The sequence below is a fragment of the Convolutriloba macropyga genome, chromosome 7, assembly GCF_964194025.1.
Source record: "Convolutriloba macropyga chromosome 7, txConMacr16.3, whole genome shotgun sequence".
NCBI classification, from domain to species: Eukaryota; Metazoa; Xenacoelomorpha; order Acoela; family Convolutidae; genus Convolutriloba; species Convolutriloba macropyga.
Genome location: NC_134474.1, coordinates 41,923,315 through 41,936,873, shown reverse-complemented (window position 1 = coordinate 41,936,873; position 13,559 = coordinate 41,923,315). Strand labels below are relative to the sequence as shown.

At 38.8% G+C, this 13,559-nt stretch overlaps 1 protein-coding gene across 1 annotated transcript in view; it reads right to left on the bottom strand.

Annotated features, from left to right (window-relative positions):
• The window catches only part of LOC142342293 (uncharacterized), a 47,729-nt gene extending 34,446 nt beyond the window's left edge, over positions 1-13,283 (bottom strand). Inside the window, exon 1 of the mRNA XM_075393579.1 lies at positions 12,974-13,283. Within this exon, the coding sequence (XP_075249694.1) occupies positions 12,974-13,230 (257 nt within the window). The 5' untranslated portion in view covers positions 13,231-13,283. The remainder of the gene's footprint in view (positions 1-12,973) is intronic.
• Between the last annotated feature and the right edge of the window lie 276 nt (positions 13,284-13,559).

The following is a 13,559-nucleotide window of genomic DNA, read 5'->3' as shown; positions in this document are numbered from 1 at the left end:
GCTTGACGGTTTTGACAGCGTTTTCTGGCAAGTTTCAATTGAAATTTTGTTTGTTCTTTGTTGTTCTTTTTAGCCGCTCTAAAAAATGAATAAGGTCAGGTCCTATTGCCCTTCTATAGAAGCAGTGGTAATCGCAAATTTGTGGTAATATTAATTTATTCCTAATGGTATTTATTACTTTGAAGTTAATTGTTTCAAAAAAATAAGTTAATTTTTTTTACTTTTCTGTTTTTGTTCTTTTTTGTATAATTGTTACCAAACCTTTTTATGGACTGGTCGCATATGTTTTCTGGTGATTTATAAGTTATTTTTGTTTAGTTTCAGGTTTATCTGACGGTATGTTGACTTTGTTATTAAATTTAGTTTTTAAGAGGGACATAAATTTTTTGATGTAATTAATGTTTGTTGTAGTTGTTGTTTGATTTTGCTGTTCGTTTTGACTCGCTTTCTTAATATTGACATATTACAGCAATCTAATGCATCAATTTTTACTCCACTGAGTTATTTGGTTTGGAGGTTATCTTATCGTTCATACAGAATTTTTTGAAAAAGACTTGGGCTTTTTTGGGATTCGCAAAAAATAATTTTTGGGTTTTTCTATCTGTTCCTCATTTGGTAGACAATTATGCCAAAATTGTGGATGGGCGGGGTCGGAACCTTATGTGCCAATGCACATTACCGAGCCGCCTTGTTTGGCTTCTAGTTTTGATTCTTCTTAAAAAATAGCCTAAAGATTTCCAGAAAGGAGCCAGAGACAATTGAGACACTCCATAAATATATCAAAGAGAGAGAGAGAGAGAGAGAGAGAGAGAGAAAATTAAAATCTAAATAACCCAATGCAATAATTAATTACTACCACAAAAAAACGTAGAACTGTTAACACTACTCCGAATGAATTGCCATTCAAAAAGATAAAGACATAAGTTTAATCAAGTTTAAAGCCACATATCAAGTTTCTTCATACAATCAAGAAACCGAGTCCAAAGGAAGCAAAAAACAGAAAAATTTAGGTTGTAACGGCTGCTCTCCTATCAAATTCAAGGAAAACTTTACGCCGCCCAGTTCGTTTCAGCGGTTTCAAATCTGTCCGGATATTGTGTTTTTGCAGTTAACTTTTGTGAATTGTATTATCCGCTATACTGTAGAATGCCGTTGCATTACTTGTTGCTCTGTTACTCTTGATAACTAATTTCTCAGCTCTGCTGAATAACTAACTTGTTTCTCTCAGAATAATCAAATAATTCAAATTGAAACAGTCAAAATTTTTGTTGAGTTTTTGTTAATAACTCAATTTTTAAACCGAATTGAAGAATTCCCGTTCCTACAAATTGTAGCTCTATAACTTGGCTATAACTATGCAAAGTTTCAATCTGCTGCAGTTTGCAGTTGTAAAACAGTATGTCCTACCAGTTGAAAATCTGATAAAATTAACGTTTTTCCGACTTGAAAGTTAGAAAGTCTCTCTATTGGTTTCAATAACACCAATGTTGAACTAGAGCGGGCTTCGTTAAAGCTAGTAAGAGAAACTGACCTTATGCTTAGCGCAAAGTTCCTCTCACTTAGGAACTTTGTTCCTCTGAATAAAAGTTTTGAGAATATCAAAGTTAATTCTCTTTTCACAAGTTCAATTAAAGTTAAAACTGTGCAATCAATATTTTGATCTACAGAAACAAGACACGAAAACTAGTAATTTACTGCTCAAGAAAGTGTGCTTCAATACGCACTGTATGTCAGTTTAATAAGTCCAAAATTGAAAATTTCAATTTATTTTTGGTTGTTTTTCAAGCTCTATTTATACTGCCGTACATGTCAAAAGTGCATCTCTGATTGGTTGTAGATCACTATGTCGTAAGATTCTCTAAATACGCTGAGTTTGGGGTTCGGGATACCTTATACGGTGCCCCGCACTCTCTGAATTGTTATGAAAATTGCTAAATTCATCGAATCTGGCTTACCAAGTTGGGTATCTCTTGCTCCGTTTGAGCTAAATTTCTGTGATTGTGAACACTTGAATACGTGGCAATAAAAGCTTAGTTCGGGTGGCAGTTTTAGTTTAACTTCATTTATGACAATTGTGTGCTAATAATAGTTGCTAATTATAAATGTTGAACAAAATGAACAAATCCGTATGGCTTCAGTAGAATGTAGCATTAAATTTCGCTCTTCATGTTATTCTAGCTTTACTGCTTGAAAGTGCCTGGAAGCGCTATTCAATTTAGATATTGAGTTAGTATATCTTTTCCAGGTAGTACTGGGGCGAGCTTCACTGCTGGTCTCTTGCACACTCCGTCGTTTGGTCGAACTATCACTGATAGAATCTCACCGTCAGACCCATCGGTGGTCTCCGTGACTCGACCCAGATTATAGTATCCACGTTTATTGCTGTCTTGGATCAACCAAACGAGATCGCCTTATTTAAGGGTTTCGTTCACCGTAGATAGCCATTTCTGCCGGTTATTCAGAGTTGGCAGATATTCTTTACGAAATCTGTCCCATCTGAGATTCGCATAAGCTTGAGTTTGTCGAAAGAGTTTTCGATGATCACCAAATTCTTCTGCATTTGCTTGATAGGGTAAGCAAACGTTCCTTTTGCCAAGCAAGAAGTGATTAGGGGTCAATGGCTCTAAGCCATTGACATCAGAAATGACTGGAGTCAAAGGTCTTGCGTTCAACCTCTGCTCTACGATACACATCGTAGTTCAGAGAACGTCCTCTGTGACTGATCTGTTCCCTAACACTGCATACATTGCTTTCTTGCAACTTCTCACCAACCGTTCCCATACTCCTCCAAAGTGTGGTGCTGCGGGTGGGTTGAACTTCCATCTGATTCCTCTATCCCTTGTTCTTAGATGATCTTCGATCCCTTCTTTGTTCCATGCCGCAGCGTAATCTTCAAACTCTTTTTCAGCTTCAACAAAGTTCATCCCGTTGTCACTGATGATTGTACTCGGTTTGCATTTTCGTGCAATAAATCTCATTATTGCATTGAGACAACTATCTGTGTCTAACTTGGATACCACTTTTATTTGCACCGCTCTCATTGTTAGACATGTGAAGAGACAACACCATCGTTTTACATTTTTTCGCCCAATTTTCACAATGAAAAGGAAAACTGGTCAATTCCAACATTTGTAGATGCTGTTGAAGCTTCTAACCGCTCTTCGGGTAGATCTGCCACTAATGGTGCTATCGTTTGTGCCCTGCCTTTTCATCAAGCAACACACTGGTTCTTGATTGATCTTAAGGCGTTTCGTATGTCTTAGATCCACATCCCGTGCTGAACAATGTTTTTGACAAGCTCAGTGCCTTCGTTTTGATTGTTCTTGTGCTCGTTTCGCAAGAATAATTCAACCGCATGATGTTTCCAATGTAGCAAAACTAGATGCTTTGCATTGAAATCCAATTGACTTTTTCCTATTCTGCCTTTGGCTTGAATAAGTCTTTCTTCATCTAGGAATGGTGAGAATTGTAGGATTTTGGTGCTTTTTTGAATTTCCTTTTCAGCTTTCAGAGATTTCATCTCTTGGCCTAACTGTTCTTGCTGTAGTAACTTGACGATGATTGCTTTTGCTGTTTCTCTTTCATCATCGATGACTACCAGTGTTGCTGGTTTGTATTTGCTACAGGTGCGCTGTACGTATGCCAACGAAGTCACCAGTCTGTTGAAGTTACTGAATCGTTCCCACTGAATAACAGCTTTCTTTTCTTCAGCCTGAATGATGAAGACTGATGAGGGTATATTCTCTTCATCTGATGCAAAGATTAGACTCATTTGCTCAGGCCATTCACTTTCTGGGCGCTTCAACCAGGCCGGCCCAGTGAGCCACTCACTTCTCTTGAGTTCCTCAATGTTGAGTGCCAATGTCCACAGGGTTGTTGATACCGCTCACATGTTTCCACTGTGAAACATCAGTTGTATCTAGTCTCTCAGCCACTCATTTGGCCACAAACAATTGTTGTTTACCATGGGAACTGTGTATTAACTGCGATACTGTGGTTGAGTCTGACCAAAAACTGCAACTAATTATCTTCTTTTCGTATTCCTTGACTGTCTGTTCCTTCAACCTCACTACCATGACTATCGCTTGCAATTCCAATCGTGGTATTGAAAGATGCCTAACCGGTGTCACTCTGCATTTACCAATGACAAATGCTAAGTCAGCAGAGTATTATCTTGGTTGTGAACGTAGATAGGCGACTGCACACATCATGTCTTCCGATGCGTCAGTAATTACATGAAGTTCGGTTTTCTCCCCCTCTCTGTTGAAGTACCTCCTATCGATGCTTGTTTCAGCCACTATTGGAAGTTGTTCTTTCCATCTCAGGAATTGTGCTTCTTACCCAGGCTCCACTTCGTTGTCCCAATTTGGCCCATGCTTAGTCCAGATGCCTTTCAGAAGTCGTCTCATGTGAACACTGAACGGAGCAAACAATTTAATCCGGTCGAATATTGAAGATTCCAGTGATAGAATCTTCCTCTGGGTTATAGGTGTTTCAACTTCCTTGTTCGTACCTCTGCACCCTTGAAAACTATCATTAGTAACAATCCATTGAAGTCCTAGCACTGAAGATCCCTCCGTATTGGGTTCCACTTCGACCTGTTTAGTGTTGCTGAGTGACTTCAAGACTTCTGGGATTGCTTCGGTAACTGCATCGTTGTTTCTTATCCACTTCTTTAGTTCAAATCCATGTTGTGAGGGAAGGGTTTGTAATTGATTGAAAACTTCAATTGCTTCTTCAGGGGTGTCTATCGATTTGATGAAATCGTCTATAAAGAAGTGATTTTGTTTTGCGTCTGCTGCAATCGGATACTCTTTTTCGTTGTCCAGTCCCAGTCGCTTGAGAGCGTAGTTTGCGCAGTTGGAGAACATTTAACTCCAAATACATGACGTTGATATTCGTATATCTGAACAGGTTTGTTAGCTCTTGGACGCCATAGAAACCTCAAGCAACTTCTATCCGGTTCGGGAAATTGCACTTGTAAAAACATCGATTAGATGTCAGCTGTCAGGGCTATTAGTCCTTCGCAAAATCCGAAGATTGTTCCAATCAACCTGTGTAGCAGCTCAGGTCCTGCTAGCAGCTGGTCATTTAGGCATACTTCTTTGTACTTTGAAGCAGCATTGCAAACACGTCTTTCCTTGCCAGGCTTTTTTCGTGTTTAGCACTGGATTGTGTGGCAAATACCATTCTTTCCCGCAGGTTCCTTTCACTTCGGACTCATCCAATATCTTCACGAATTCTTTTTCTACATCTGTATCTATTGATTGTTGATACAAATTCTTCAGATTTTGGTCCCTTTGAAATCTTCGCTCCAGTGAGTAAAGCTGACCCAAGGCTGAGCTGTAGTTGTTCGGTAGGTTTGGCTCTGGTTCACTCTACAGCAATTCTACTTCGTACCACTCGCCTGTGAACTTCGTCGTACTCTCTTGCATCTTCTGTGCCTGCAGTTCCTTCTTTGACTGACTGACGTTGATTTTGGAGGCATAGGTTCCTATGTCCCACCAAGTTTGGATATTCTCAGCTACTTCCACATCTTCTGTGAAGGCGAAATGACAAACATTTTGTCTTCTCTTGCGCGTCATGGATCCGTTGACTACCCATCTTAGCTCTGTTAGAGCGGCGAAAGGTTCACTTCGTGTTCCTGTCTTGTAGTTCAACGGGCCTTCAGCTCATAAGCATCTTGACCAAGGATGATGCCAACTTCCATCAAGTTGAAGCTTTTGTTGGGTAGAGTGATTGAAGCTTTGCTTCAGTTTATTGTAGTTGTAGTTTGTGTTCCCCAAGAAGGTTGATAGGTGTGCCAGCGCTTCGATTGAATGCAGCTTTGAATGTAGTCCCTTTATTTTGAGAGGAACTTTTTCTGTCTTCAGATCCCGTGTTCCGTATATTCCAGCTATGTTGAGTGCCACATCGGTGCCTTGGGTTCGTAACTTCTCTTGCACAATTTGATCGATGAATGAAACCGTTGATCCACTATCGAGGAAAGCATATGTGTTCAGCCTGTTGCCACCGCTCTGTATTGAGACAGGAACTATCTAAAGGAAGCTTGTAGCTTCGTTACTCTGGTTGATTGTTGCTGCGCTTTAGTTGACTGCGTGTTTGCCCTTGTCCATTTGGTTTTGTGAGTGTAGCAATCGGTTGTGTTTCTTGATGCAACCATTGATACCGAACGCCTTGACTTTACATTCTTTGGTTGCATGTCCTTTGCCTAGACATCCATAACATAAGCGTTGCTTCCTCACTGCTGCGTCCCGATCATTCACACTCATCTTCCTGAATAGTGGACAGTTCCAAATTTTTTGAGTGCCATCATCTAGCGGACAGTGATCACTTTGCATTTTCTTGGTTTCTTTCACCTTTGAACTTGTACAGAAGTTCGACGTTTTCGAGAACCGTTTGTCTTTATTTGTGCTTCTTCGCTCTCCTTCTCTTCGCTCTCCCTTGAAAGCTGAGAACCCTTCGTGCGCAATTACTATTTTAGATAGCCATGCTCCAAACATAATCAGATCAGGCCAATCTTCATCTCTTTCATCAACATAGAACCACAACTTCTCTTTGAGAATTTGCGGTAGTTTATCTACTGCCATATACAGTGTCGAGCTTGATTGCAGATCACCAATCTGCTTGTACTCTTTGAGCACATTCACAAAGTTCAAAACACTAACTGAGAAACTGATCAGACCTGTTGAGTTGTGAAGTTTCACCTGGCTTGCTTTGCGAAGGCTCTCCAGTTGTGCATCAATGATCACATGAGTCCTTCCAAGCTTCCTCTTCAGAATGCTCCATGCAGCACCATAGATTTGTCCTGAATAGACCATTGCAGAGATTACTGACGCTGCTTTTTGTGTCAATAGAGTCTTTAGATGGCTCATCTTCTCTGTGTCTGGTATTGGGTGTTGATCCACTGTAGCAATGGACCAAATACTAGACCACTTCGGCCAATCGAGGTGGTTTCTATCGAAGTTGCTCAACTTCAGCTTTGGTAGGTTACTGCCACCTGCGTACCCACAGTTGTATCGTAGTAGACCAGCTCTGGGGAAACGTCCTGTTCTTCAACATATGAGGAACGGTCTCGTGAACTGCGATATCGCGAGAAGTGACTATGCCTGTTCACTTCAGGGGCTGCTTCAAAGCGAGCTGTTAACGGATCTAGTGTTATAAGGTGGTAGATTCTACTGGCCCAGTCTGAGACATCTCTTTTCCTTGGGGTCCAGTTGAAGGGTGATTTGTCTCGAGCACCAGTTGATTGGGAACGAACATCATCGTTCTCTAAGGCTGTTCTATTCACTTTGCGCTCTAGCTTACGCTCTTCCTCCAGTAGTTGGTGCTTGGTTTCCAGTTCCTTCATTTGCATTTCCAGCTCTAACCTCCTCCGCTCGAACCTTGCCTGTTCTAGTCTCATCTTGGTTTCGTATTCGATGTCGAATTTCGTCATCCTATCCTCGCGCCTTTGCTTTGCTGAAGATGTTTCCGAAACATTCTCCGTCTCCTGGCCACTTGCTGGTGCTCCATTTTGCACTGTTTGGGCAACTAGGTTGTTCGTTGAGCAGATGTTGTTACTCTTACTGTCGTTCACTGCTTGAGTTGTGTTGATTTGCTCTGCATTCATTGCTGGTTGCGTGCCTTTGTTTATATATGCAAGCCAATGATAGTCCAACTTTGCTTCGCACTTCCTTGCTTCTTTCAGATGCTCCTCAACGAAATTAGCTTGAGAGGGCACAAGCTTGTTCCGACGTTGCAGTTGCTTGGGTTTTTCTTCCTCTAGAAGGTGAACAGTTTGTTGGTAGAGGACCTTTAGTTTGATGGGTCGATCTGAATCTTCAATTATTTTGTAGCCAAGCCTTCATTTAATGTCAACTTCTTCCACTAACTCTTGAAGCTTTTTGTCTTACCTTTGAGCTGTTTTTTGAAACTCCTTTCTGCTGGTTGTGTTTGGGTTGCCTGGTTGCTGTTTGTTTTTGCTTTGCTGATTGCCTTTGAGCAGGGTTCGCACTTCAATTTCTTTATTGAATTGCACTCTTCTGTTCGAATCACTGGCCTGTTGCTGTTGATTTGTTTGACTCTCGTTGAGGGGTTCCCTCGGCACTCTCTTCATTAGATTATACAGCAGTTTGCTTTCCACTGTCTGTGTCGGCGGACCAAATGTAACGGCTGCTCTCCTATCAAAGTCATGGACAACTTTACACCGCCCAGTTCGTTTCAGCGGTTTCAAATCTGTCCGGATATTGTGTTTTTGCAGTTAACTTTTGTGAATTGTACAACCCGTATACTGTAGAATGCTGTTGCATTATTTGTTGCTCTGTTACTCTTGATAACTAATTTCTCAGCTTTGCTGAATAACTAACTTGTTTCTCTCAGAATAACCAAATAATTCAAATTGAAACAGTCAAAGTTTTTGTTGAGTTTTGTTAATAACTCAATTTTTAAACCGAATTGAAGAATTCCCGTTACTACAAATTGTAGCTCTATAACTTGGCTATAACTATGCAAAGTTTCAATTTGCTGCAGTTTGCAGTTGTAAAACAGTATGTCCTACAAGTTGAAAATCTGATAATGTTAATATTTTTCCAACTTGAAAGATAGAAAGTCTCTCTAATGGTTTCAATAACACCAATTTTGAACTAGAGTGGGCTCCGTTAAAGCCAGTGAGAGAAACTCACCTTATGCTTAGAGCAAAGTTTCTCTCACTTAGGAACTTTGTTCCTCTGATTAAAAGTTTTGAGAATATCAAAGTTAATTCTCTTTTCACAAGTTCAAGTAAAGTCAAAATTCTGCAATCAATAATATGATCTACAGAAACAAGACACGAGAACTAGTAATTTAATGCTCCAGAATGTGTGCCTCAATACCCACTGTATGTCAGTTTAATAAGTCCAAAATTGAAAATGTCAATTTATTTTTGGTTGTTTTTCAAGCTCTATTTATACTGCCGTACATGTCAAAAATGCATCTCTGATTGGTTGTAGATCACTAAATACGACTCTCTAAATACGCTGAGTTTGGGCTTCGGGATACCTTATACGGTGCCCCGCACTCTCTGAATTGTTATGAAAATTGCTAAATTCTTCGAATCTGGCTTACCATGTTGGGTATCTCTTGCTCCGTTTGAGCTAAATTTGCGTGGTTGTGAACACTTGAATACGTGGCGATAAAAGCTTAGTTCAAGTGGCAGTTTTAGTTTAACTTCATTTATGGCGATTGTGTGCTAATAATAGTTGCTAATTATAAATGTTGAACAAATTGAACAAATCCGTATGGCTTCAGTAGAATGCACCATTAAATTTCGCTCTTCATGTCATTCTAGCTTTATTGCTTGAATTGGCCTTGAAACGCTTTTCAATTTAGTTGTTGAGTTAGCACGCTCGGCCACAACATAAGTTTTGTTGGGTTTTTCCTAGTCCTGCCAACAAACACTCTCGAGTTACCAACAACATTCTCGAGACACAGTTGAGAAAACTTTTCAAGATTCCAAAACAAAAACTTTGTTTCCATAGAATTCACTCATCAATCAATCAAGAGTCTTCCACTTTAGACCAATTTCAATAGCAGTTATATAGAACAGTTGAATTAAAAAAATTGTTTTGAGAAGAACATTGAACAAAATGAATGTGCAGAAAATTTAAAAATTAGACAGAGCTTTCACCGGAATCACACTTATATAATGGCTGCTAACTTGAAGACCAGCAGGGTGACTGTAACTTAAAAACTCCCAGTGTATTGTAAAAAAAGAAGACAAGATCTCATTTTGCTAAAACTTCTAACAGCAGCACTTTTTAACAACACTGGTCTCAATGCTCACTGATCTTAACGTAGCCGGCAAAATTTCTGCAAATAGCCGTCGTTAACCCAACAGCTCAACTTTGGAATTGCATCAATCAATAAAAAAAGGTAAAATTGAAGGCAGCCAAAAAGCGTCCAAATTTGGTCGACAAATTATTTAAATTTCAAAAAACAAAGTGCCTTCAACAACTAAGTTATGAGACTATAAGCGTAACATTTGAACCAATTGGGGGAAATTTTTTGGTAGGATATACCACTTCTGTAGCGAGAATTGAATGATCTCTGCAGATGCTTGATTATTAGGTTTCATTTCTTCTGCTTTTGGACAGATTGGCGGATAGAGCACGCAGTTTTTATTTTCTTGTTTACAATTTGCTTGATTTTCTCGAAATTATTTTGTCTTCGAACTAGAACTCTTCTGAATCACTTTGTTCAGGGTTGTAATGGTTGAACTGTGTTCACTACTTTTGTCATTGTAGCAAAAGATGTGACAAGAGAAATGAAGACTGATTGGTCGGTGAAAAGTAGGTCAAGCAAATTTATACAGTCTCTCGGATGTGTTTGAGATGTGTGGAAACCATTATGAGATGTGTTTTGAGATGTGTTTAAAAGCTTAAAAATTCCGGTTCCGGAAGTTTTAAGTTATTTTTCATCAATTTGGAGCGTTAAAAACTACGCAGATAAAAACGTTTTTCAATAGGGTTTCAAAAATTTTTGACAGATTCAAATCGTGACCTGGTGAGTTGTGAAGAACTGAAACCCAGAGACGACCCAAAACAGGTTTTTGAAATCGTGCTTTAATGTTTCATTAATTTTTCTTCATTCAATTCAATCAAATTTAATTTTTCAACTTCATTTGTTGTTGTTCTCTTTTTTTGCTTAAATCATTGTACCAGGTGATTTGCTTGCTCTCGTTTCTTTTATTACGAAATAATCATCGGTGAGATTTTCATTTTGGCAGCTCTTGGTTTCATTCAGGCAAACACTATCAATATCATTTTCCTTCGAAAAAACCAAAAGTTCTGTTATTTTGTTAGACAAGCCTCGGCACGTCCATTGCATGGTTTTAGTTTTTTACATGTTGGTTGAATTGATGGCTGTTTGTTGAAATTTGGTGTGTTGGAACATTAGTGAACCTGTTACTAGCAATTTTGATGCTTTCATGTACTTCTTGACCTTTTTTAACACCAAATATTCTGTTAGCACTAGTACTGACAATTTTGATTATTTCATTGTAGGACATTTTGTTGAAGATGGATCGGATTGTGTTGAGTACTTCAGAAACTGGAACACTTTATTGGTGAGCCAATTGAGTTTGGTTGTAATATTTTGAGTTTTCTTTTCACTACTGCTGAGTGCTTGATATCTTGATTTCTCGTTGCTTCAACAAGGGCGCTTTCTGAAAGAGAAATATCCTCTGTACAAAGATGCGTGCGATCCACCACAATTAGCGCACTTGGCTTTTTCTTTTGATTGAGTGCATTTTTTTTACTGTGTGCTGGCCTGAGCATCGTAGGCTGCGCTAATCTCTATATCACACTTAGGCAGGGTGTCCATATTTCTGACACTTGAAGCTTTCTTTCACCTGTGGCAATTCTTTGCTTTGTTCACATCTGTAGATCATCCAACCACTTTTCACACCTGTGCTTTTGTGCCGCTAAAACTTGGTTTGTTGATTTTGTTATTACTCTGAACAGCTTTGTATGTTTTCCAAGTGCTCGGCATAGGCATATAAATCTTCACGCTTTTACAACATTCTTTCCGTTATTTCTCAAGAATTCCTCTTTTATTTGATCTTTTAGAATGCTGTGATGCTTATTGGCTGTAACAAAGCTTGATTTGGACTTGGATTTTGGTAGTGTATTTCATGAGTTTACAATTGAGTCTGAGAATAGTTGTTGCTCTTTGTTTTGACATGAGACGATCTCTGGGGGCTTTATCTTCTGGTTGAAGAGAAATTGAATGAGTTTGATAATTTTCTAATTCGTTGTGTTTTCAGTCTTGGGATTTTTGTCTTTATAGCTCTGGCAAATTGTATTTGAGTTGTTGTAGGAATATTTGTTATAAACATTGGTCTAATTGGTTCTGACATCGAATGGCTCTGGTTTTTGATTCCAAAAAGGAAGTTTCAAAATTGGTTTGAACTTGGAAAAAATCATGTTCACATTGTGGAGTATCATCAGCAGTTGCTCTTGCGTCTAATAGAAGAGCGCTTAGTTTGCTCATCTTAGCCAAGGCCCTGCTGAAGGCTATTGTTTAGTATAGCAACGATTATGTGGATTTAAAGAAGTTTTAAAGAGTAAAATAAAAAGAAAATTTTTTTCGAAAAGTCAAGATTTTAAATATTAAGCAAGTTTTAGTGAAAAATTTCTTTTTAGGAAAGTCTAACTCCCAAAGGACGTTCCCACAAAAAGTGGAGTGCTTGCTTGTAGCTCTCTTATTACACTTTGAGGTACTGAATCGAAACTGGCAATAAAAGCTTTTTGATCATTAAAGGCAACAATAAGGCGAAGCTACTCAGGCAAAATTGGTAGAGAATGAAAAAAAAACTTCGGATGTCATCCCATAATACCAGTCATGGGCACTTTTTTGCCCCCTTAAAAACAATTTCGTTTCATGGTGATTGGATTGACATTTGAAGTTTGTATGCGCTCAATTCAGAAATAGCTTGGTCGTATCAACCAACTTCTCTTTAAAATTTCGAGGAATTTTCGCTAACTTTGAAATGCTTTAAATATAAATAAATTCTTCATAAAACTGCACTTTGACCAGCTGCGAATTTGTCAAGACTTGTCAAGTCTTTGTCAAGACTTGAATCAAGACTTGTCAACTCTGGGTCGAGACTTTACTCACGACTTGCCAAATCTTGGCCAAGACTTAACTAAAGACTTGTCAAGTCTTGGTCAAGACAAAACTTAGACTTGACAAGTCTTGAGCAAGTCTTGACATATCTTCACAAGTCTTGAGACATGAGATAAAACGTGATCAGTACTGGTTTTTCAATTCAAGACATGTATTTTACTGTGGAAGTACTGATCAGGACTTCAAATTCGTTCCGGGTTAATTAATATTTCCAAATTTGTAATTAATTTTTAACTATGGAACCGCATAATTGTCATCAACATGAAAATGTATACTCACCAATACCTGGAACTACATAATTGTCATCAACATTAAAATATATACTCACCAATACTTTTTCAAGTCTTCTTCAAACAGCTGTCGGTATCCGGTCTCTTCAATTCGGATCTTTTCCTTCAACTTCGCGCTGGCATAACTATCGATCGTTTTTTGTAACCAAAGGCCAAAAAAAGTTCTTGTCTTCTCAAATGCATAGATTATGCATTCAATGTTCTCATCTTGAGCCAGCTTTTCAGCTTTCGCTAGAAGTAACAGTGACTTTCCGGTTCCCGGAGGGCCAAAAAGAGCTAAATAATGCGCATCCATTATAAGTATTTTGAGCTGTTCTGGGCTTAATATGATGCCCAGCTCTGTCACAATATTGCAAGGCTGTTTCTTATTACCTTTTGTTTTATTCAGGGCGGCTTTGTATCTATCGTCAATGTCAATATGCGTACGGACTAGCTCATCATAGCAGTAATACCTGTCGGAAATCAACTTATCATAACCGCAAGTAGTGAAAATATTGCTGTGGCTCGCAATAATAAAAAGAGCATTAATGTATTGCAAGAGTTCGTATGATGAAGTGTTTCTTGTATCAAAATCAGTTCTGCAGAGGTTTTCGAAAACTAAGCTGGACTCTGCAATTTGGGGAT